The 24,559-nt window shown below is 43.7% G+C and overlaps 1 protein-coding gene across 1 annotated transcript in view; it reads left to right on the forward strand.

The window, feature by feature from the left end:
* COL4A4 (collagen type IV alpha 4 chain) overlaps positions 1-24,559 on the forward strand; it is a 106,390-nt gene that overhangs the window by 47,318 nt on the left and 34,513 nt on the right. The window contains exons 20-33 of the mRNA XM_040639708.1: positions 666-755; positions 1,836-1,999; positions 6,333-6,405; positions 7,385-7,491; positions 9,152-9,335; positions 10,958-11,026; positions 11,996-12,103; positions 12,595-12,813; positions 14,605-14,766; positions 15,749-15,919; positions 16,505-16,648; positions 18,800-18,907; positions 19,750-19,931; positions 20,721-20,784. Of these exons, the coding sequence (XP_040495642.1) occupies positions 666-755; positions 1,836-1,999; positions 6,333-6,405; positions 7,385-7,491; positions 9,152-9,335; positions 10,958-11,026; positions 11,996-12,103; positions 12,595-12,813; positions 14,605-14,766; positions 15,749-15,919; positions 16,505-16,648; positions 18,800-18,907; positions 19,750-19,931; positions 20,721-20,784 (1,845 nt within the window). The remainder of the gene's footprint in view (positions 1-665; positions 756-1,835; positions 2,000-6,332; positions 6,406-7,384; positions 7,492-9,151; positions 9,336-10,957; positions 11,027-11,995; positions 12,104-12,594; positions 12,814-14,604; positions 14,767-15,748; positions 15,920-16,504; positions 16,649-18,799; positions 18,908-19,749; positions 19,932-20,720; positions 20,785-24,559) is intronic.

The raw sequence follows: 24,559 nt of genomic DNA on the forward strand, positions 1-24,559 counted from the left end.
TGCCAATTCCTGAAGTCTGGAAGAGATTTCTCATGTAAATTGTGTTCTTTGTTGCCTTTCCACACAGTCTGCTGAGAATTCAGCTTTTCAGGGTCTGCAAGGTTCTCTTACATTGTTTTGCCCTCGTTTTCTTTCCCCTTTTCTTTGTCTTGTTGGCTTACACATTTTTATAATATTCATGTGCTGTTTGCTATTTTACTGGGATTTGGGGAGAATAAGGAATTTATTGTTTGTGTTTTATGTCACCTTTAATCAGATGTCTCTGGATTTATGCTTTTATGAGCTATGTGTTACGCTTTCTTTAATTTGGTAATTACTCATAATTGGAGGAGAAAAAGATCGTTGCCATGCAGTTGTTTGTTTTTTTGCTTACTTGTCTGGTTTGGTTGGTTTGTTTTGTTGTCCGTTGCCTTGCTCTGCAACCCCTAAGCTGGGGTTGAGATAGGAGGGCTTTGTCGGGGTGGTAGCAGGAACGTGCTGTGACATTTGTGTGGTCAATTTGTAGATACATGTTCTTCTCTCAGAGAGAGAGAACCGTGGGAAAGGAATGGAAGAAAGGTGGGCTTGAGGGAAACGTGGGGGTGCAAGGGACACTTCCACTTGATCTGTAGAAGACATTCACAGAATCTGCATGATTCTCTCGCCCCCCCTTCCCCGCTGTGAAGTTATATACTGTAGTGTTGGGCACCCTGGACCACAAGGAATAAAAGGCAAAGTGGGTCCTCCAGGAAGAAGAGGCTCAAAAGGAGAAAAAGGCAAGTATGCATCAAAGGTAGGATTTCCAGAAGACAGCAGTGTAGGGGGCGCTGGGGGTATTTATGAAGTGGGCAATGGGGCATTTCAGTTCAATGTGTTACACGCCTTATTTACCCCTGTGAACACTCCTTTTCATCACGTGCTTTTGAGGTGATTAGAACATACCAGAAGTCAAGTCCTTCTTTTTTTTTTCTTTTTTAAAATTTTATTTATTTATTTATTTTTATTTAAATTCAGTTAGCCGACATAGAGTACATCATTAGTTTTTGATGGAGTGCTCAGTGATCCATTAGTTCGTATAACACAAAGTCAAGTCCTTCTATCTGAGAGTCTAAAGGAGACACTTGCCTGCTGTGAAATCTGCCTCAGAGTGGTGACTTTTTTTCATGAGGTCCTTTTTATTCCTTGAAAAAACAGAGATAGGATAGTACGGATCTTTTATTTCCCTTTCACTCTGTGGGTGCATATTTCCCAGACTCCTCAAATGCCTCTGGCTATAGGTTTCTCCACCCTAAACATTGTTTCATGCCTTTTTGATCGTCTGGGGTAGGTGGGTATGAGAGCGTAAGCACAGCTGAGCTCGACTATCCCAAAAGCATTTCTTTTAGACTAAAAGTGCCAATGATTAGAAAGTGCATTGTAGTGAATTATCAATTGTAATATGCAATGCAGTTAACAATCCTTTTTCACATATTATTATTTTTTATTTGTTTAGAGTTTATGTTCCAACCCAATTTTTTTTTTCTGTTTCTTCAGTAGGAACTAAATAAAAGTTTTTCACACTTTTAAAAATAAGATCTCTTATTTTTAAAGTTTCTTTGGTTGGATTGAATATCAGCTTTTCCCCTAGAGTTTGTCAGGATGGGTTTCTTAAGACCCCAAACACCCCATTTGTCTAGAAATGATATATGTGCCCCACACAGACCACGCCTAGGCACCCCTGCACGGTGCCCCATACCCCCATGTCACACATTATCAGACCCTTTTGTTCTTATTTTCAGTATTGGCTTTCTTTAGTAAAGGCTTTTTGCGATTTTATGCAGGAAATATAACAAAGCTGCCTTTTATCCTCTGTTTAGGAAACGCGGGGCTCTGTGCCTGTGAGCCTGGTCCCATGGGCCCACCAGGCCCTCCAGGACTTCCTGGGAGGCAGGGTAGTAAGGGAGACTTGGGGCTCCCTGGGTGGCTTGGAGAGAAAGGTCACCCAGGCCCTCCTGGTGCTGAAGGATCTCCAGGACCACCAGTGAGTAGCTCTTATCAGTAACAATCTTCTAGTTGAAAGAGACGGACAGAGATAAAATTCAGCTGTACCTCTTTCTAATGTATGGTGTGATATATATTTTATGTTTTAAACCTATACATATATTAATGACCCAAAAAATCATCTACATTCATTCATTCATTCATCAAACTAATATTTATTGAGTACCTACTACGTCCCAGGTGCCGTTCTAGGTGCTGGGGATAAAGTAAGGGGCAGAACACAGTCTCTGCCCTCCTGGGGATTCCAGGGGTTGGGTGGACACACACTCTGTAACATATAGACAAGTGTTTATGGCCGATGATGATAAAGGCCGTCAGCATCTAGTATGGCTTGAGGGGCAGAGCTGAGGAGATGATGTCAAGGAAGTGGCTGGAGGTTAGGAGGTGTTGTGGAGCATGGGGCTTGGTAGGGGGGGTTGGATTTGAGCCTTTACTCTGGATGACATGGAACCGCCCGTGGAAAGTTTGAAGAAGAGCGAGACATACTATGACATTAGCTTCGAATGGATCACTCTGGTAGGTCTGGTAAGAACGGATCATAGGGGACAAGGGAAGAAGGAGGGAGATGAGCTGGGTGATGATTGCAGGAATCCTGGTGAAATGTGACAGCAGACGGGTTGACATGTTGGTGCCGGGTGTGATGAGAGGTGGTCAGATTCTCAAGATGTTTTGAGGACAGGGCTAACAGATGGGCTGTTATGCTGGACATGGGATATTAGAAGAAGCAAAGGAAAGGCTGAGGCCCCAATGGGTTAGACAGGGTGAGGCATAGGTGTGCAACGGGGGAAGGAAGCAGTATTATTGGTAACGTCTTAAATCTGAGCTGCCCGTTAGACCAGTCGAGGTGTTGAGTAGGTAGTGAGATAATATTCAAGTAAGGGATTCAGATGAGAGGTCCAACCTGGAGATACAAGCGCTGGCTTTGTCAGGGTTTATGGGATAGTTCGTGCCACGGAGTAGATGGAATTTTTTGAAATGGTTTGCATTGCTGACCGTTACAAGTGAGTTGAGTTGAGGAACGCTCAGAACAAAGTCACTGGCCCATAGGGCACCCCTCTGCAGGGTGGACGCAGCCCCCCATGTCCCATCCCGGGGTGACCTGGAGCCTAACCGTCAGCCCCAGTGTGCTCTTCTCCATTTTCCCCAGGAAAGGCCATGAAAGTAAGGCTCCAGTCTGGGAGTGAGGGTGACAGTTAGGCTCTCCCTGTACCCCCCTCGACACCCTTGCAAAGCACGCTGGCAAAGTCCACTGGACAAGAAGCTAATTCCTTAATGCGCGTATGCTGAGTGAACACGGCTGCAGCTGTTAAATACTTTATATTTTATGGCCTGCTTTTTTAATTCAACGTTGTAGTATAGTCATTTTTTTAATGTTGGTACTTAATCTTCTTAATGAAGATTATACTGGCCCTAAAATATTTCTGTGGTTTCCTCTTGAGTTGCTTCTCAGAGCTCACATCTCTGAGTGTGAATGACTGGCTCGTCCGGGGTTGTCCTGGCCGAGCTTTCTGCAATCCAGTTGCTCTAGGGCTCACCTCTTTGGACAGGTTCTATTTCTGACGTCATTTTTCTGTGTCCGATTCTGTCCATATGACTTCTCTGCATTAAATTCGTCACAGGGTGGTCATAGTTAGGGACTAGGTCCATAGCATGGGGCACCGTGAAAGGAAAAGTGGTGGAGGGAGAAGAATGGACACAAGGAGAGAGCACAGAGGAGCCATGGGTGATCGTTGTGGGTGCTCTCACTTCCCTGGACCTGTCCTCTCTCAGCAGCTCATCCCTGGCCTCAGCAGCCACAGATGGGTAGGAGAGTAGAAAAAAGAAAAGAAAAAAAAAAGTAGGTTTAGGTTCTTTGCAATTTTTTCTGTGGTTAGACCAAAACTTCATATTTATCGCCCTAGTCTGAGAATGGGGGTTTCCCACCAAGAGGCTGTAGTGCAGAGCACGGGGCTTAGGGGCACATGGATCCACCTTCACGTCCCAGCTACGACATTGGTGAGCTCTACAGTCTTCCTGAGCTCCAGGGCCTCGTTTATAAAATGGATATAATGACACCTGTCTTACAGGTTTGCTGGTAAGGACTCAGTGCAGCAGTCTGTTTTGAGGGCTGTAAGGTATACACACCGGTGAACACCCAGGGGCATCGCCCCTGATGAGTTGCAGAGCAAACCAAAAGTCATAAACCGACATGGTCTAAATCTGACCTACTGGCATGTTGGTTTTGTCTTCATGGTGTTTGTTTTTGTATTATTAAGATTTATGGCTGCCCTTGAGAAGCTGAAAGTTCATTAACACAGGGTCAGTGCATTCCCTCAGTCGCCAGGAGCTGAGAGGTGGCCGTGCCCGTGGGAGCAGGGCCGGGTGCTCATGTCCCCACGAGGGCCATCCATCTGCTTCCCTTGGTAGGCACGGCCCCTCTGAGCCTCTGTGGTGGAAGTCCCTAATGTAGGCCATGTTTTAAACAACTGGTACATGCCTGGCAGAGAGGGATTCTTTTGTTGTTGTTGAGATTTTGTGGTTGTATTAACACATGTATTTAGTGATCTCAGATCTTAGAACAGTGACAAGTAGCTCTTGATCCTAAAGCCGCTGGGAACTTTTGGCCCAAGAATCTCTTAGAGTCAACATTTGTTTCACTAAGAATCTAAGCTCCATGAAGGCAAGACGGTCTGCTGTGAACTTTTGTGTCCTTGATAGTCCAAGTAATGCCTGGCACTTTAGATTCTCAGGAAATGTCTCTTTAGTGGAATCCAAAACAAGTGCAGGCTATCAGTTTTTTTTCTTACTAGCTCAACTAAGTCTGTGATCTGACTCTAGTGCTTAAAATTCTGTGTCTGCAGAGCATTAGAGAAATTGATAAGTACATCCTAAGTCTCCAGTGTGCTAACAAACCGTGCAGACACCAGGGTCTTATTTAGTCAGCATTTCACTGGCATTGTCCTTCTGGAGAGGAATTGGCTCACACGCTCAGTGAATGGTTTTATATGTTGATAATTTATCCATCAGAAGGACATTATCATTATAAATGGACTGAATACTGTGTCTCATATACTTTGGCCGTGTCCGTTTGGCACTTGTGACTTAGCATATACAGGAAAAATAAGAATTAAAGCACCATTCAACCCATATTAGCACTTTACAATTTCTAAAGTTCCTTTCCTCTCTAATCCAGCTATTTCTACTCAGAAATTTGTTTCACCCACCTTTCTCTCTACATCAAATGACTCCCACGTATTTTTGCCATTTGGGTTTTTAAGCCTGTTGCATATAGTTTTGGCTTCTTTTTCATTCTTACTGCTTAATACTGACGTTATGCTTATCTCTACTGGAGGCTTCTTCTCTTAGCAGTTAACTGTTTATAAAGTGCCAGTGAAGGTAATTAAGCTTTCATGAACATGTTGTTAGATTGTATGAAAATAAGCCAGGGTGGTCTCTGTGTGAGAGAAAAATGGTTTGCTCAGTCATTTTCACCTCCATCTAAATTCTTGTCTCTGTTTCTTGATTTTTGAGATCACAGTAACCTTAAACTATGTATAGTATTTATGTAGCTGTATTTACTATGGTGCTTGGCCAATCTAATATAGTGATGGCAGGTTTCCAGATTTTTGACACAGATTAGTATCCAATAATACGTAACACTTTAAAACCATCCCCCAAATGGTCAAGTCTCAGAACAATGTTGAGGTCAAAAGATGATGAGCCCCTTGGCCAAAATTAGCTGTTCACTTGCTATAGAGAGAAACTATATAAACTATGACAAAGGTTCCCATTCACCCTCCTCTTGCCCATCAACTTCCCTCAATGTCACACACTTGTCCCTAAACCTGTGCTTTCAGCTTTAGTGGCAGCTCTTGTGGTTAATCTACCTTCCTCTTTCCTCTTCATTTTACATTAAAATGCCCAAGATAGTTAAAATTTTTTGTTATAAATTTCTATTTTGAGATAAGTTTTATTTTATGACTCAAAGAGGTTGCACAATCGCAGGGAGTTCCATGGACCCTTCATCCAGCTTCCCCCATGATAGTATACATAACCATAGGATAGAGCCCACACCAGGAAATTGATATCGATGTACATTTCTGTTGAATCTGGTACAGGCCTTATCCAGAGTCCACAAGCTTTTAAATGCAGGTCAAAAGCCTCAGTTTTATAAGGTAGGACCCACGTGAGAAGGCGAGGAAGAGATTGATACTAAGAGTACCAAACCAGAATCTAGGGCAGGCGATTTAGAAGGAAAGGAGAGATTAGATGTACATGAATAACTTTTACCCCATCAAAATTAAACTGATTTCTTCGTTCTATTTTTCACCAAGGGAAAACATGGTACCTCAGGACCACCTGGCAGCAAAGGAGAAAAGGGCGACATGGTTATACCAAGAGTGAAAGGTGAGCCTAGTCAATCGCATAGCTCCCTGCCATTTTATGAATGATATAGGAGCCACGCTCTTGCACTCATTTCCCTTGTGGCCACAGATCAGTTCTATAATAAGATTCAGGATTGTTGAGATTGCTTAAAAATGTTCCTTGTCCCTCACATCTTTTTGTGAGAATGTTGAGCCTCAAATCCTCTATCCCTTATTTGAAAACATAAAAAAACATATTCAAGTCCTCATTATTGTGAATCTGGGTTTGACACAAGACCACCTTTGACTTGCCTACTGTTTATCCAGTGTATGATACCATGCTGTATTAATCAAGACTGTTTTGGTCATGACAGAAACCCAGCTCAAAGTCGTTTCAGAGAAAAAAAGTAATTTATTGACTCAGCCAAACAAAATTTGAAGCAACAGATGTAGGGTTTACACTGGGACAGCTGGATCCAGGAGATTCTTCCTGAATCTTGCATCATTCGTTGCACCACCTGCATTTCTCCCCAAGACTAGCTTTCCTGGGCTGTGGGTATACTGCCTTTCCCGCCAGAAGCTCCAAGTTCTTACAAAAAGAAAGGGAGCTCTACCTCTTAGCTCCAGTTTGAAACAAAAATTCAGGAAGAACTGGACTAGCCTGGGGGCAGCCCACAACAGTGGACCGCTCCCCCATTCACCATTGCCAGGGATGGGGCATCATGTTTGGCACCATACAAGCAGGACAGCTGTGATTGGTGCCTCCGCACACAGCCTCCCTGGCAGAATGAGGAGAGGAGCACTTTCCAAATAAGAGAGTCAGTGGGTTTGGCAGTTGTCATTTTCCTCTCCGGCTTTTGCATGGTTGTCTTCATGTTTCTTCAGTCAACTGAGACACTCCAGAGAGTCCCTCTACCAGCCCACACAGAGGCAGTGTCATTGTTTTTACCTTCGTCCTGTGTTTCCTTCCACTTCATCCACTGCTTAGAAGGGCTTGGATATCTTTTGGCCTTTTTTCCCAGGGCACAAAGGAGAAAGAGGTCCTGATGGGCTCCCAGGATTTCCAGGGCAACAGGGACAACATGGTCGAGATGGACTTCCTGGAAGAAAAGGGGATCCAGGCCCCCCAGTATGTATAATTCTTCTTTGGCTACCGAATTTCATTTTCTTATATGGTTACAAAGCGTCGATTTTCCCCTTCTCAATTTAAAACTATAATGCAGTCAGGTGTCAATGTGCCGTAAATCAGAGTTACCTTCCATCGAGCGCCAGGAGAAGATGCTGGTTAGCAAAGGTGTGGCGTAATTGCAGATGGTCTGAGATCCTGAGTGGCAGTTTAGTCATGGCAAGTCCTGTCCCGTCCTTGGTCTTTGTATCATTCTCATGTTGTGTATCTATTTCTGGGGCCCTCCCATCTACAAAGCCCCCAGTGACCTCAGGCCTGTTCAGCTAACTCCTTAGGGCGGAGGATAGAACACAGGTCCTGACAATGACCTTCAGTTCTGTCCCCGGATAAAGAGGCACATGAGGGGAAGTGGCAAACAAGGAAGGATCAACTTGTGCAAATCCCTGAATTTTGACGTATTGGCTGATGGGAAATCCCACTGACAAATGATATTTCTGCATTTTTCAAACATGTTTTGGGTGGAGACCATATGTAAGTAACAGAGGTCATAAGAAAAGACTATGAGACATGATCCAGTGCTTAGGAACTTAGAAAATCTTGGGTCCATGAGGCATTTTTGGTTGCTTACAATGTCACAGGAACTGAGCTAGGTGTTTCGTGCATATCATCAATCATCTGGAGAACAATCCGCCTCCAGATTTTACCGTCGGAAATGGAGGCTAAGGGTTTGTTACTCCAGGTCACCGACCTATCAAGTAGGTTAAATTGGAGTAAAACCCCAGTCTGTCTTACGCCAACATGTGTGCCGCTTCCTCCAGTTGTGCTGCCTGCCATTGAGAGTATCAGCCCTTCCTTGTCCGTGAGAGTCCTGGAGGCTGTTCATTCCATTAGAGTGAGTGACGTGAGCTCCACATGGGACAGACGTGGCGGCAGCCATGACTTGAGAGGCTCCTTCTCCACGGGAGCACAGCTTGTGGGGAGCCCACGGGGAACTTGCCAGTTCCAGGAACCACCACTCAGGAAGCCCCAACAAGGGCTCCACAAAGCTCTTTCTAGTTTTCCAGACCAGATGCAAGCTTTGCAGCCAGGGCTTGGTTTTACCATAAGCGATGTTGCCTTGTGATGTACTTGACATCCTGTTTTTATGAAGTTGACAGAAGAACAACTAGAAGATTAACCAAAGGTCAGATTCTTAAGCAGGAGCAGCAAGTGTATGTCAGCCCTTTGCTTGCAGATGTGAAAGGTGGTGGAGTCTCTCCCTGTGTCTTCTTACAGGACAACAATTCCAAATACATAAGAACTGATTTGTTCAACTCGTAAGCCTTCTACCTCCCTCAAATTACGTACTTCTGTATTTTATTGTTTTGATATCAGAGAGTTGTTCTCACATAAAATTTCTCAAATGTGTTTAACATATAACATACACATGGCTTTCTGTTTGGGAGGCTTAACGCCCCCCCATAGCATATAAGTGTTTGTAAATATTTCTCTAAAATATGAACAAGAAGCTGAGTTAATCATTTAAAGTTACGTTTGCTATTGAGTAACTGTCTCCTGGAATTATGAGGTTTTTCCATGTGTTTCTATAGCTTATGACAATGACTGCTTTGAACTCTTGGACTAGCAAAGATTGGTAACTGACTCATGATGCAAACGTTTCCAGGGGGATCATGAAGACGCGCTCCCAGGTGATGAAGGGTCTCCTGGACCGCCGGGCCCCCCGGGCAGAGCAGGACCTAGGGGACAACCAGGTCTGGGATTTCCTGGCCCACCAGGCGAGAGAGGGCCACCAGGAGCTCCGGGCCGCCCTGGTGAGAGGGGCCTCGAGGGCTTGAAGGGTCAGAAAGGTAATTTTGAATGTTTTGTGTTACAGAATGGCAAGGGAAATAGCAGAAGCTGAAGTGATCCTCTCTTCTGGGCAAGTTATTTTAGCTATGGCAGAACCACTAAATAACATTCCTGCTAGCTGCTGTTCAAACCTTGAATGTTACCTAACAAATAAAAGCACTACAGCACCATTGGTATTTAAAACAAATTCTGAAAATACTAAAATGTCTTTGTTGCTGTATTTGTCTGGCATACCAAAATTGCCTTTCATTCATTTCTCAGTACCAACTCGTGCAATCTGTATTAAATTTACATACATATTTGAAATATCTGCTTGTTTACAATCTTTTGAGACAGTACGGTGTATCTTAATATAAAACACTAGTATTTCATTTAAAAAATACATCATTGTCCTTGAAAATCTATGTGTAAGCATTCTAGGAAGAAAAAAAAGAAGGGATTTCAAATATGTGTGACAGTTATCTGAAATTTAAACAGTAAAGCGACTTGCAGCATTAGAGCTGAAAACTTCTGAAAAGGCTGGAAAAAGATTTATTTAAGATTTTTTTTCCGTTGTAACATGTACATATGCCTCGGGCTACATTATTAATGGCAAAGTGTGAGAATGAGACGGTATCGTTGGTTCTTGCTTTGACAACATAGGCAATAATTTGGTCCTCAGTAAGGTTTAAGATTATGGTTCTGGACCCATCAAAATCTAACATTATTTTTATTCAGTTGATACATTTTTTATTTGAGAGCATATGAAGTGATACATTATAATTCATTCATTCTATTATAAAAGAGAAACATTCCATTTCTAAGCGGCGGGGCGGGTGGGGGGGGACCGAGAGGCGCAAGCTCTGGAGTCTTCCTGTGTTCACCAGTGAAAATGGCGGGACGACAACAAGCCCAGTGCGAAGTCAGTAACAAAACCAAGAGACGATGCATGTGAAGCCCCAGGTCCGTGGCAGGCCGTCAGGAGGTGGCAGCTGGCAGTCATATCTCACCGAGCGGCCTCGTCTGCACAGGCCTCCCACACCCAGACTCGGAGTCCAGTCCTCTGGGCTCACTGTTCGATGTTGCTCCTGCTTCATGATTTGCCAGGCCTTCCCATTCCCTTGTACTGGGGGGTCATTGGGCCTGTTGATACATTATTTTTTTCTAGGCTACTAAAAGTGGTACTTCCTGGGATTTTTTTTTTTTTAAGATTTTATTTATTTAACAGAGAGAGACAGCCAGAGAGAGAGGGAACACAAGCAGGGGGAGTGGGAGGGGAAGAAGCAGGCTCCTAGCAGAGAAGCCTGATGTGGGGCTTGATCCCAGAATGCTGGGATCATGCCCTGAGCCGAAGGCAGACTCCCAACCGCTGTGCCACCCAGGCGCCCCTTCCTGGTATTTTTCTTATTCCCCTTACGTTTATAGCTGTCTGACAGTTGAAGCTTGGATTTCAGGACCCATCTTTTAGAAATTCAGGATAAAGGTAGTTCAAATGATCTAACAATACGTGGGAGTCTTCTTTTCCCTTGAATTCCACATTGACTATATGAAAAAAATATGTTGATTGAGTTATCATTGAGATTCACTTTCCGTGGGGCTATTGGTTGTGTGAATGCCACTTTTTGTTTGTTTTTCATTCCAGGCGATACAATTTCTTGTAATGTCACCTACCCTGGGAGGCCAGGGCCCCCCGGGTTTGATGGGCCTCCAGGTAGGATCAATGAGAAATTGCTGTTTTCCACATTCCCCAGAGTAAAAGAACTGGTAAGACAGATGAACCGAGAGTTAATCACCTGGCAGCTAGTGAGGATAGTTCTGAAATTATCATCAGGTTTTGAGGGGCTGTGGGAAATCAGCATTTGTGGGAAGTCACACTGGGGCTCGAGTCTACATAGTCTAGGCGGGGTTGTTGGTTTTTTTTGTTTTGTTTTAATCTCTGTGCAACAAAATTTACTTTGATTTGATCACATATCAATAGAAATGTCTGCCCTTTGAGATTTTAAAACCGTACCTTCTTTCTTTTCCTACGTCCCGAGAGTGAAAAACGATAATGTGCTTACCGATGGAAGTTTTACTCTATTCTGCTTTCCAAGCCTCAAGGGATGTGAACACTCAAATTTTAAGGTGGCAGTTGTACCTCCTTTAAAGTTATTTTAGCTGAGAGAACTTCCAATAGGAACTCACAGAACGTGTGGAAAAAAAAAAATCCATTCCTTTTGCAGGTGCTTCTTGCCTGTACTTCCTTTGAGGACAAATACAGTAAACTGCAGGGAGATACATTTTGGCCTTGACCCCAGTGGTTACTCAGCAGGCCACACGCTGGCTGCCATCTCTTTCCTCCTACAAGGAGGGCCTATGCTCGAATATTTGTGTTGAGACAGAGCATGGGAAGGCACCAAAAGAGTCATTGGAGTGGTGGTATATGTCTCGAAGGCCTTCAGGGAGAACCCTTTACAGTACGGCTTCTGAGAAAGCACATTAACAAAATCACTCTCTTTGAAACACTTGTTTGGAGCACACGATTCATAAAACGATTATGTAAACCAGGCAAGACGACATCATTGCTTCCATAAAGTAGAAATACTCTGAAAAAGACAGCATAGGTTCTTTTTAAATCACCTGATTTTGCTCTCATTTGATTTGTGTTTTATTGAGCCTGCGTTTTGTTGTTATTATTTAGGACCAAAGGGATTTCCAGGTCCTCCAGGTGCTCCGGGGTTGAGGTGTTTGGATGGGCAGAAAGGTCGGCCTGGCAGACCAGGAATATCAGAAATCCCGGGTCCACCTGGTAAATAAGTGTTTTTCTTTTAAGAATCTGTCTATACCTTGGGAAATCGATGACCTTAGTAAGTAGATGGCCCAGGGAACCCTACATAATGGGCTGATGGTTTTTCTTGGAACAGTAAGCTCTTAGCTATGTTTTGATAACTTTTGGGTTCTGGTAATTTCATAAATTCTCAGGGCTCCTTCCACCTGAAGCATGAGTTCAGGGCTATTTTCAGGCTATTATTTGGTAGAAAGTGCTCGGTGCAGACAGACTGCAGGGGGAGGAAAGCAGTGAGGGAAACATCATTGGCTTCCAGGAGATACAGAATCACAGTGTATTTGCCACAAAAGGTGGCAAAGCAACATTGCCTATGAAGTTACTCTTAATTTTAGTTAATACTCCTGTATTTTTTTTTAAAGTGTGTTTTTGTCAAAGTAGTAGACTTCCATGTGTATTGGTTCTGTATTTGTACATTCAATAATTTAAACAGTTTAAACCATTTTTTTCAACAGGCTTTCGTGGTGACATGGGCGATCCAGGTTTTGGAGGTGAAAAAGGGCCTTCCCTTCTTGGGCCCCCAGGCCTTCCCGGTTCTCGTGGAGCAAATGGTCAGAAAGGAGTCATGGGAGACACTGCCTATGGCCAACCAGGTGCCCCAGGATGGAGAGGTCTTTCAGGAGTGCCAGGGTCAAAAGGACACAGAGGTCACCCAGGACGTCCAGGCTTTGCAGGTATGAGGGCTGCACTGTCCCCGTGGTCCATACAGCTGGCTCAGCTCTGGAAGAGGTCCCTGAAGAGTATTTAGACTCTCTAGGCTTAGAAATCTAGAATGCAGAATATTCTCCCTAAGCATCTGCCCTCATAAATGAGCACTGTCCACATTTCGAGGAACCTGCATCCGTAGTGTTGCCTTTGCATTTTATGGGCTGTTTTCAAGTTCAGGGCACCTCACTGCAGCTCAGCACATTCAGTTTGATTCAGCAGCTACTGGACGTCCGCCTGCTTTGGACTCAGGATAGCGCGAGAGCACTGTGAACGCCCAAGGAACAGGGACCGGGTCACCTGCCCACTGCCAGTGCCAGATTGAAGAAGTTCAGACTGGAAGAGGAGGGCCAGTTCAGGGGCCAGAGCAGTGTGCGGTGGTGTTCAGGGAAGCTGGGTGAGCGCTGGGCCCTGGCAGGTATGCGGTGTTATTTGGACAGGTGACACAGTGGACGGACTTTCATTCCACCAGGGGTAGCTGGCGAGGAAGGCAGGAAGATGGTCCTGGCACTGACTTAGATCTGTTTCCAAAATCGCTAAGGATTCCTCAGGATCCTCAGTACAAGTGTTTAATATATTTAACAATAACCCTAGGTTAGGGTCCCTAAAATCATCATCTTCTGGGCCCCAGTTTCAGAAATTTTGATTCATTACATCAGAATTGGGTGGGTCCCACCAGCCCCTTGGGTGATGGTGATCAAGAGTGGACCCTGTTCCAGGCTTTTACGAACACTGTTCTGGTTCTTTTTGAAGAGTGGATGGGCCAGTATTTATTAGGTATCCACAATAGTATCATACTACAGGGCAAACAGAGGGCAGGGGACCAACTCACGTTCTGGGTCACCAGGGAGCTTACTTCACTTTGTAGCTGGTACGTCAAAATATTCATATACAAAACCCCAATTAGTTAGAAAGTAACAAGACATTCTGTGAGTCGATGAAAATAATTTTGATTTAGTAATTCTGCTATCTCACCTGTGACAATATATTGAAGGGAAGTGTTCAGCAGAAAATAAAGGTTACTATGAAAATACTCTTGTATCATCCACAATAGATGAACAAATAGGAATAATAAAGAGAGTTAAGTAATACACACACTCAAAGGAATACCATTCAGCTGTTTGCAACTAGAACTGTATTTATAAAGATTACAACAAAAGGGAAAACATTTGAAGATTCATATGCAATGTGAAATAATCCAACAATTGTGTGCTGTGATTGCTACTTTAAAGATGTAAACATATGAGCAGAAGTATAATGAAAACATGGAAAAATAGAATAGCTTTTTAGGTTAGGGCATGGGATGATGGAGCAATTGATTTTTTTTTCCTGTAAATTATGACACTGCCTTTCCAATAAATAGAAATTTAAGAGTTCAGGTGATGAAACAGCTTACAAAAAGCACATCCATAAACTGCAGCCTGGGTGTGTAAGCACGGTGGAGATTTGGTGTAAAGCCTGCCACAGTGTGAGAGGTTAATGAAAATTGAGAAGAACTGCATGGTGTTTCAATCTGCCCAAGCATCTTTGCTGTCTACGTAGCTGTATCCAGTAACCCTCTTAGTAATGCATGGTTTTCGCATTCATTTGGAGCTCACTACCATCCAGGGTAAGAAAATCCTTCGGGAGACTTCAGTGTGAGCGCTGAGCCGGATGGAAACGCTTGTTTCTGGCATTGCTAGGCATGTACCCGCCGTGCCAGGCTGACTCCCCAGTCTCATACCAAGAGTGTCCGTCACGAGTGTGTTGTATCATTTCAGGGCCAGCGGGCAGGCCGGGACTCCCAGGTCTCAAAGGCCCCAGAGGCAGAGAGGGAAGTGCTGGGTTTCCAGGAATTCCAGGTCCGCCTGGTCATTCCTGCGAAGGAGGCGCCCCAGGGACACCAGGGCAACCAGGACTCCCCGGGGCTCCGGGCCGTCCAGGTAAGTGTGAGCGCGCCAAGCCCAAAGAGTCTGGGACTTGACTCTCCTTACAGACGAATAAGCCCTTGCCTGCTGCTCTTTTACGGACCAGCAGAACCAAGACTCCTGGGGCAGAGATGGGAAGGACTTTACTGTTCACGGAACAGCAAGTGGCATGCGCTTCCTGGTGGTTCGGGTCATTTCCCCGTGTCACCCTAGTCTCATGGGGACACAGAAGCGGGCTCGGTGGATGTTGTACTGCACACGCAGTGGGTTGCAGGATCTGAGAGGAGCACTGAGCCTGGGGGGCTGCTGCTTTACCGCCGTGGGCAGGACCACCGGCTCTTCAAGCTGGGGCAGGTGCTGTGTGGTCTGTGGGCTGCAAACACCAGCTCGAGTGCGTCTCAGCCCAAGGCGCTAGAGGGCTGTTTCCAGGGTGATCTTCATTTCACCATTTGGTTTGACACCTGTTATTTAAATCCTATTGCATTTATCCAGAAATGTCAGGAAAATGCCCTCTGAATGGATCAAAGTGAGGATGGGACCGACCCTGCCCCTACGGCTTTATTTCTAGCACTGATAAAAACTAGATGATGTTGCTGTGATTTCTGCAGTTGTCTCTGGTGAACAACCTGACCAGGTTCACTTGGCCAGAGCTGCAGGAAACACTGGGAACGTTTTCTTCCACGGGTTCCAACAGTAAATACAAATAATATTTTTGTTCTTCACCGTTCCGCATTTTCCATTTTTAAAATGCTCTTCATAGTATTAGTGTATCTCTACTGGGAAATATTTATTCCAGTAATCTGCCTTTCTTTTTGTAGCAGCCAGAAAAAGATGTTCTGAGACTGATGGAGAGTTGCCACTGTGGTTTTAGCTGATAAGCATTGTTTGTTTCATAGACACAGATGCACAATTTAAGCTGTCGTGAACTTTTTTTACTGCCCGTGTGTGAAACCAGGGTTCAGTCTTCACATGTTGTTGTCCTTGTGGTTTGTCTCAGGTGCCCCAGGTTGGAAAGGACAGCGAGGGGATGTGGGGCCTCCTGGTCCCGCTGGAATGAAGGGCCTCCCTGGAGTCCCGGGACGGCCAGGGACAGATGGTCCCCTAGGACTCCCAGGCGTCCCAGGCCTCTCCGGGGATGATGGACGGCCTGGTCTTCCAGGCCCAAAGGGTGGGTAGCGCTTTTCCATTCTTTACCCTTATTCTATAAGCTTGAAATCCACTGCCAAGTGAAGACTGTTACATATGATCATACTATTGAATTTTTTGTTGTATCAGCCTGATTTTGTCCTTCCCTTAGCGACAGGTCCCTTCTTCTCATCCCCTATATTGTTATTTCCAGTGGCAGAATGTTTCGGTGTAGGTAAATGGAAAAGGTGAGCGGGGGGAGTTAAGCCCACAGAACCCACAAACACTTCTGCTCAACACACTGGGTAGAGCTGATCAAGTGTTGGGCCAGGGCTCATGTACTTGCACGTTGGGTGAGCCCCCTCCCTCCCTGGCTCCTGATCTCGTCAAGCGTTATGAGATCAGGACTCAGAAATATAAAGGCTCCCACTTCAGCACTGAGGGGTGGAAAGCTGAGTAGGCGAGCACGGCTGTTAATGCGGCGGAGCTGATAGCGGTCGTTCACCTTCGGTACAAACTGCAGTCCGTGGGAGGTCACATCTCCACGCCGACGACAAGGAACACAGATCTAGGAAGCATGCTAGCTTCTAAAATGTCTTTCTACAAATGCATGTTCTCATTTCATCAGGATCCCAGGGGCTGCCTGGCTTCCCCGGTTTTCCGGGGGAAAGAGGAAAGCCTGGCCCTGAGGGACGCGCTGGCAGGAAGGGGGACCCGGGAGAGGATGGTCGGCCTGGCTTCCTCGGAGACCAGGGGGTGAAAGGTGCCAAAGGTAAATGCACTTGATAGCACGATGATGCCACATTGGTGGTTTTGGTATTTTATCAGAACATATAAAGATGGTCTTTGAAAAATAAATGGGACTATCCTGTGGCTTGGATTCCTCTTTCTTTAGGATTGCTGGTATTTGTTTTAGAATTTTAAACCAAATTGATTTTCCTTACCTCTCAATCTTATTGCTTATAACTGATAAATGAATTGCTCTATTAATAGGGAAAAAATAACAAGTGCTTCAATATATGGCTGTTGGGTTTAAAAGAAACTTCTCACCAGTTGGGAAGGGGGTGAGGCCTTCAAACTCTGTTTCAATCTTTTTCTTTTTGTTTTCTTTTCTTTCTTTCTTTTTCTTTCTTTCTTTCTTTCTTTCTTTCTTTCTTTCTTTCTTTCTTTCTTTCCAAACAAACAAACAAACAAACAAACACACCATACTTTTTTTTAAAGAGCCAGATAGTAAATATTGCAGACCCTTTGGTCCCTGTTGAAACCACTCAGCTCAGCTTTTGTAGCGTGGAAGCAGCCAGGGACAGCACGGAAACACTAACATAACTTATGTTCCAGTCGAATTTTCTTTATGGACACTGAAATTTGAATTTCATTTAATTCTCACATGTCACAAAATATTACTCCTTTTTTGAGTTTCATCCCCTAATAATTTACAAGTGTAAAAACCATAGCTCATGGATTATACGTAAACTGGCCACAGCTGGGATTTGGCTCTCAGGTTGTAATTTCCTGACTTCTGATCTAGGGTAAGTCCACTTTCATCTGAACCATGAGTTATGCCTCCCCAGCTTGGTTTAAAGAAAGAGTTTTTGGGGCGCCTGGGTGCCTCAATCAGTTAAGCGTCTGACTCTTGATTTCAGCTCAGGTCATGATCTCAGGGTCCTGAGACCAAGCCCTGTGTCAGGCTCCACGCTCGGGGTTGGGGGGTGGGGGGGAAGAGAGACCTGTTTGAGATTCTCTCCCTCTCCTTCTGCCCCTCCCCCTGCTCACACTCTCTCTTCCTCTCTAAAATAAATAGTAAATAAATCTTTAAAAAAATAAAGAGTTTTCGTTACTATTAAAAAATAAAAATTTCAAGACCGCTGGTTTCAATGTTCCGTGTCCATCCCCATTACATATTTACTTTTACCACTTAGCTGGGGGCCGCAGCGAGTGAAGCTAACATCTCATTTCCAGTGTCGAGAATGAATGCTTGACAATCCGAGAAACAAGTTTTTTGTCCTTAAAGCCCCTTGGGTAAATAACCTCCTGTATAATTTAAATTATTTTTACATCTGAGTATATTGATTCTACTCTTCTTTTTGTTTTACTAGCCTGTCAATTTTTTTACAAAGAATCAAGGAATCAGAGTCACTTTTAGCTTAGGTTACGTGATGTTTGCTATGCTATTATCTCCAAAATAAAACAAATTTAAGAAACTGATATTATTTTGTATGTTAACTGACTGGAATTTAAATAAAAACTTTTTTAAACAATGCCCTGACTGGTGTTTGGTCCCATGGTGGAAGTGCTCCCCCCGTGGCTGATTTAAAGCCACCAGTATTTCAACAACTGGCTTACAAAAGTCTTGGTTTGTTAACAATTGGCTCTCAGCACGCTGAGATGAGCCCACTCGAGCACACTTCTACAACTGGACCATGTTTACGAAAATCAGGTAGAAATACTGTATATTCTTCCTACCTTCCAGAATTCTCTATGTGGAGAAGCAAGTTGAAATAAGTGGACTTTTAATGTGAGGCAAATAATAGAGGGTGGCTAGGAAGGGAAAGACGGGACAGGAAAGTATGAGATGGGCAGTACACGTTTTACTGGATGAAGAGACGTATTTTAGACCTGGAGCTTTTCAAGCCTATCTGCTCTCACCTAAGCTCAGAGACCCATTTGGCTGAATTGAGCAAGCATTCACTGATCACTCCCTGTACCCCAGACCCTGTTGCTGGACATGTTGGGAGGGGAATGTAAAAAGGTACGGCCCTTCCTTTGGGAAATCCATCGACGATGATACCGTGCAAGCTATAAACATAGATGCGGTTTAGGAAATGAAATGTGGGTTTGCAAACTGGCCCTGAAGTGTCGTAACAGAAGAATCACGTGTGTGGTGCTTCTCTTTGTTCTCCTCTTGCATAATGAATATCCGAAGGAGAGAGAGGACCCCCAGGAGATGAAGGAGAGATGGCTATCATTTCCCAAAAGGGGAAAACCGGGGAACCCGGACCTCCGGGAGATGGTGGATTCCCAGGAGAAGAAGGTAGGTAAATGCTCACTCTTTTTAACTGTATCGGATGAGTTGACCTTTCTAGATCATTCAAACAAGCATGCGTATGAGGCAGCTTTCCTAATAACGCTGGGATTAGGGAAGGTCACTTTCTTTAGATACAAATATACACAGATTAACCTCGCGCTGCATTTTTCTTTTGCTTTTCCATGCCAGAACTTCAAGTTCATATGCTTGTATAGATGTGGATATTCCAAACTAGGATCAGTCCTGAGATTAGACATCTAATAAGTTCCAGCTTCCAAGTACCCACGTTTGTGGCGACTGATATGAAAATGAATAACACAGTGATGACTGTCCAGGTCATTTTGACCCGTGCTTCTCCATCTTCCGTGTGCCCATGAGCCCCTGGGGCTCTTGTGAAAATGCTGATTCTGGGTCAGCAGGTCTGGGGCAGGCCCAACTCTGCCTTTCTAACAAGCACCCCAATGCCTGTGCTCCTGCTCCCCAGAAACACCACATTTGCATTCTCTTTCCTCCCAAGTTCAGGTTTAGTCTGCATGAGGCCCGGGCTCTTGTCTTGGCTCTCTCCTTAACTAGGTGTTCAGGGGCGAATGTTTTTAACTGCGCTGGGTAAGCTCTTCCTCATTCCTACCTTGGAGTCTTTTCATTCCTCCCTGAGTCAATTCATGGGCACTTCCTTCCCAGTGAGGTCACTGAAGCCCAAAACCATCACGATGGGCCTTAGGGCAGGAGCGAAGACTCCCCAAAACCTTTGACTTCATCTCCTAAATATAAGACCCAAACCCTCAGCCTAACTACTGCCCTGCCCAGGATTTCCTGGAAGATGTTTCTCACACTTCCAACCCCACCAGGTGATAAAGGCGATCCTGGGATGCAGGGGAGGAGAGGAGAGCCGGGAAGACACGGAGCACCTGGATTTCATAGAGGGGAGCCTGGTAGAACCGGGCAGCCAGGGCTTCCTGGACCCCCAGGCCTCCCAGGCTCACCTGGGCTGAGAGGGATTATTGGTTTTCCGGGATTTCCAGGTGACCAGGTAAGTGGCTGCAGTTGGGGAGGAAAGAAATAATAAAACCCTTGTGTTCTTGGGTGCGCATAAGGAGTCACAATTTGCCAGTGTACATCATTGCCCTTCGACTGGCTTTAGAGTGTAAGCGAAGAATGGAGACTTCTGGAAGGCCATGATGTGACTATAATTTCTGAGCAGTGCTCATGCCTGTTTTCCCGTGACAGATGATGGAGTCACTCACTCCGCGTACTACCCACCCTCCCCTAGCCTAGTTTAAACAGCTCCAAAGAAACTTCCCTCATGACTGCGGGTTTATCCGAGTAAAGAGTCCTCTGAAAAATAACCCAAATTCCAGTGTCTAAGTCTTCCTACCTGATTGCAGATATCACAGATTTTGCTGTAAATACATTTGGTCTTCGTAACCATGAGTAAAATACCCCCCTCCCTGGGAAGCCAAGGGGTACAATATGTGTCATAGCCTACATCACAACTTCTAGAAGATGGATATAATTTGCTTCTCATCTTTCGGAATCAAATAGATTTTTCAAGTTTTTGGTAAAAAAAAAAAAAAGTCTAACAGTATTTTATTTGGTATTAATTTGCTCATTCAAACCTTAAAATTCTAATTATGTGATACATTTACTGTTTGGTAATCAAAAATAGAGAATTGGATGCTACCTGTCGGTACCTCTAATTCTGGAGTTTTAGCCACTTTTAAAAGCTATTAGTTATGGAAGATTATAACTGGATCATGTTATGAGTATGTCATTTGTATATGAAACCAAATTAAAGTCTTTTGTTTTGTTAAACTGTCAGGGTGAGCTGGGTTCTCCAGGGTCCCCCGGACTTTCAGGAGTTGATGGAATGAGAGGACCTAAAGGTATGCTTTGGAAATACAGCAGCCATCCACCAAGCTCATAGTCCTGGGTGTTTGTAACATTGTGAGCATGCACATTTGGCATGAAAAGCAAAATATATCCAACAAACTGTAACATCCAAGGGCTTCTTTTTTATTTTTTATTTTTTTAAGTTTTTATTTCAATTACAGTTAACTTAACACACAGTGTAGCATGAGAGACTATGGACTATGAGAAACAAAGTGAGGGCCTCAGAGGGGAGGAGGGTGGGGGAATGGGATAGACCGGTGATGGGTAGTAAGGAGGGCACGTATTGCATGGTGCACTGCGTGTTATACGCAACTAATGAATCATCGAACTTTACATCGGAAACCGGGGATATACTGTATGGTGACTAACATAATATAATAAAAAAATATTAAAAAATAAAATTAAATTAAAAAAACACAGAGTGTAATATTAGCTTCAGATGTATAATATAAGGGATTCAACCCTTCCCTACAACACCTGGTGCTCATCATGACAAGTGCAAAATTTCACCCCCATCACCTAGTTCCCCCATCCCCCCACTCATCTCCCTTCTGGTAACCATCAGCTTGTTCTCTCTAGGTAAGAGGCTGTTTCTTGGTTTGCCCCCTTCTGTCTCTCTCTCTCTTTTTCCCCTTTGTTCATTTGTTTTGTTTATTAAATACCACATATGAGTGAAATCATATGGTATTTGTCTTTCTCTGACTGACTTATTTCACTTAGCATAATACCCTCTAGTTCCATCCATGTCATTGCAAATGGCAAGATTTCATTCTTTTTATGGCTGAATAATATTCCATTGTATGTATATACCACATCTCCTTAATCCATTCATGAAATGATAGATGCTGGACCGTTTCCATAGTTTGGTTATTGTAGATAATGCTGCTATGAACATTGGGGTGCGTGTATCCCTTTGAATTAGTATTGTTGTATTTTTGTGGTAAATACCTACTGATGTGATTGCTGGGTCATAGGATTGTTCTATTTGTTAACTTTTTGAGGAACCTCCATACTGTTTTCTAGAGTGGCGGTACCAGTTTGCGTTTCCACCAACAGGGCAAGAGGGTTCCCCTTTCCCCACATCCTTGCCGACACCTGTTGTTTCTTGTGTTGCTGATTTTAGTCATTCTGACAGGTGTGAGATGGTATCTTACTGTGGTTTTGACTTGTATTTCCCTGATGCTGAGTGATGTTGAGCATCTTTTCATGTGTCTGTTGGCCATCTGTATGTCTTCTTTGGAAAAATGTTCATTTCTTCTGCCCATTTTTCAATTGGATTATTCATTTTGAGGGGGGTAATGAGCTTTTTAAGTACTTGATATAGTTTGGATACTAACCAAGGGGTTCTTTTTAGACTCTGCTAGATAGTCAAACACTCAAGACCCAAATCATGCACACTTGTCACTCAGATCCAAGGGCACCAGATAGAGAACAGCATGCTTGCAGAGCACAGGACTTTCTCCTCAGTGGGGGTCCTTCAGCAGTCTTTGTAGTGACTATAGCTCCCTAGGTGACACTCAGGTACAAGGAGATCAGATCCACATTGGTGGGCAGTGTCTACCTTGGCTTGGAAGCCTTCTGCCCTGTAGGAGCCAGTATCTCTTCTAAGGACTCTATAGATATGGCTTTTAGGGTCCCAGTGACAAGAGTCATGGGACACAGAGAAGGCCAGAGCCATGACTTCCCACCAGGTGTTAATAAGTCACTTAAGAATTTCTGGGTCACATGTAATTTACAGTTGGGTTATTTTTACCGCAAGCCAAGAGTCAGCAAGTGTGTTTCTTCAAGGGGCCAGATCACAGATATTTTCAGCTCTGTGGTCTCTGTTGCAACTACTCAACTGTGCAGGAAAGCAGCCGGACAGTATGCAAATGAGGGGTGTGGCTGTGTTTCATTAAAAATTTATTTACCAAAAGCTACAGGTTAGATTTGGCTTCATAGGTCTTGGTTTACCTGTGCCAAAAATAATGCTGCCTCATAGCACAACTGACATTCTACCTTCATTAGATTTCCAGGGAAACAGAAACACAAAGTTAACCTTTGGGTAAAGGTGCTCTTAGAGAAAGAGAGGTTTCGTGAACCCTTTATTCAGACAAACAAGCAAACAAAAATCAGGATATCTTAAATTGTGATGTTTACGTAAAATCTTTAACATTGTTACTGTCCTTATATATCATTGGGTTAATATTTTTCTTTACTTAAATATGATTCACTTTTTTAACCTTAGCTTTAACCTCACTATCTGTGAATTCAATTCCCAGGTTTGATGAGCAGTTGTATTTTACTTTAATACAGATGAAAATGAATAACTTAAAAATATAAAAGAATAAGGGCATCTGGCTGGCTCAGTCAGAAGAGCGTAGGACTCTTGATCTCAGGGTTTTAAGTTTAAGCCCCACGTTGGGTGTAGAGATAACTTAACGATAAAATCTTTAAAAAAATAAAATGAATTATAAAAGTAATTAATGAAACACCTAAAAATCTTCTCCCTTACCACCAATGAAGCATGCTTCGCATTCTGAGAGATACTTCATAAGTAATTTGATAATTTCTCTAAGAAAAAAATGAACTGTGCACACTTATTTATTCAGAAAGAATAATCTAGATATCTTCCTCAGAAATAGTTACAAGTAAGGAAGTTCTCACATTTGAGTTGACAGTGTATGGCTTCATGGTTTAAAATCAGTCCTCTTCTATTTCCCTGTGCATTTATTACAGTCCCTTTGCCTCTCTCAAAGTGCAAACCTACCTCTTCTTATGTTCTTCATACTTGCATCTGGCCACGTTTGCAAGGAAGTGCAATGCACTCGTGGTGCCTGGAGTAAAAGCTGTTTCATGGAGCCCACCATAAGGCTAATGAAGGCCAGCCCTTAGGCAACCCATGGTTTCTCTCTTGAGACTGTTCTGCTTTTCTTTGTGGGCTGGCTTTTACTTACCTGACACCTGGCTTCATCACTCTCTGTTTAGTGTCCTTTCTGGATCTTTCTGGATATGTTTAGATTGCAGACATGCTCTGCACCAAAGCATTATGATAACGACATCGTGATAACCCCTTTGGTTGCTGCGTCAATAGCCAGTGACCTCAAGATCTTACTTTTTATTCCAACTTCTCAAGGAAAGACTCGCTGACCCAAGATGGACCAGATTTCTACCCCTGAAAGGATCAGCCACAATTACGAGTAGGGTTAGGTGGAAGAGAAACTTCCACAAATGTGGGTGGGACCCCGACCCCTTTGAAAAGGGTGTGTAGGAAGATATTATAAATCATCCCTAATTCACTCTTTCTCTCTCTTACAACCCCATCTGTTGTCTTGCCCGTCACACCATTTTGAGACCTCCATTTATAACTGGCTCCCCGCTCTAAGTCCTGTCCAGAAGAATGCAGCAGCGGTGTGGTACTGTGGGAGCCGTTGCCGACCGCGGCCTTGGAATGTGTGTTCTCTTGTGAAATCATCAATAGAGTGCGCCTTTGTAATTTTGTTTTTACAAGGACACTGAGTTGAGCTTCCTTGCAGAAAGCTTGAAATGTAATTACAGCAGCTAAAGCGGAGCAATTTCTGCTTTTTGTTTCTAAAACATCATATAAGAATATAGTCAGTGTCAAGCAATTTCTTACATAGATACCTAAATTTGAAACTATTTTTGGGAATTTAAAAACTAAAACTTATTAATATCTATAGTTTCTTATGATTGTTATGAACTATAAAAATTGTGTGTGTGTGTGTGTGTTTAAATCACATCTTGCATCTATGTTTCCATTTGTTTTTA

Source organism: Ursus maritimus, unplaced genomic scaffold (assembly GCF_017311325.1).
Source record: "Ursus maritimus isolate PB19 unplaced genomic scaffold, ASM1731132v1 scaffold_1, whole genome shotgun sequence".
Taxonomy (NCBI): Eukaryota; Metazoa; Chordata; class Mammalia; order Carnivora; family Ursidae; genus Ursus; species Ursus maritimus.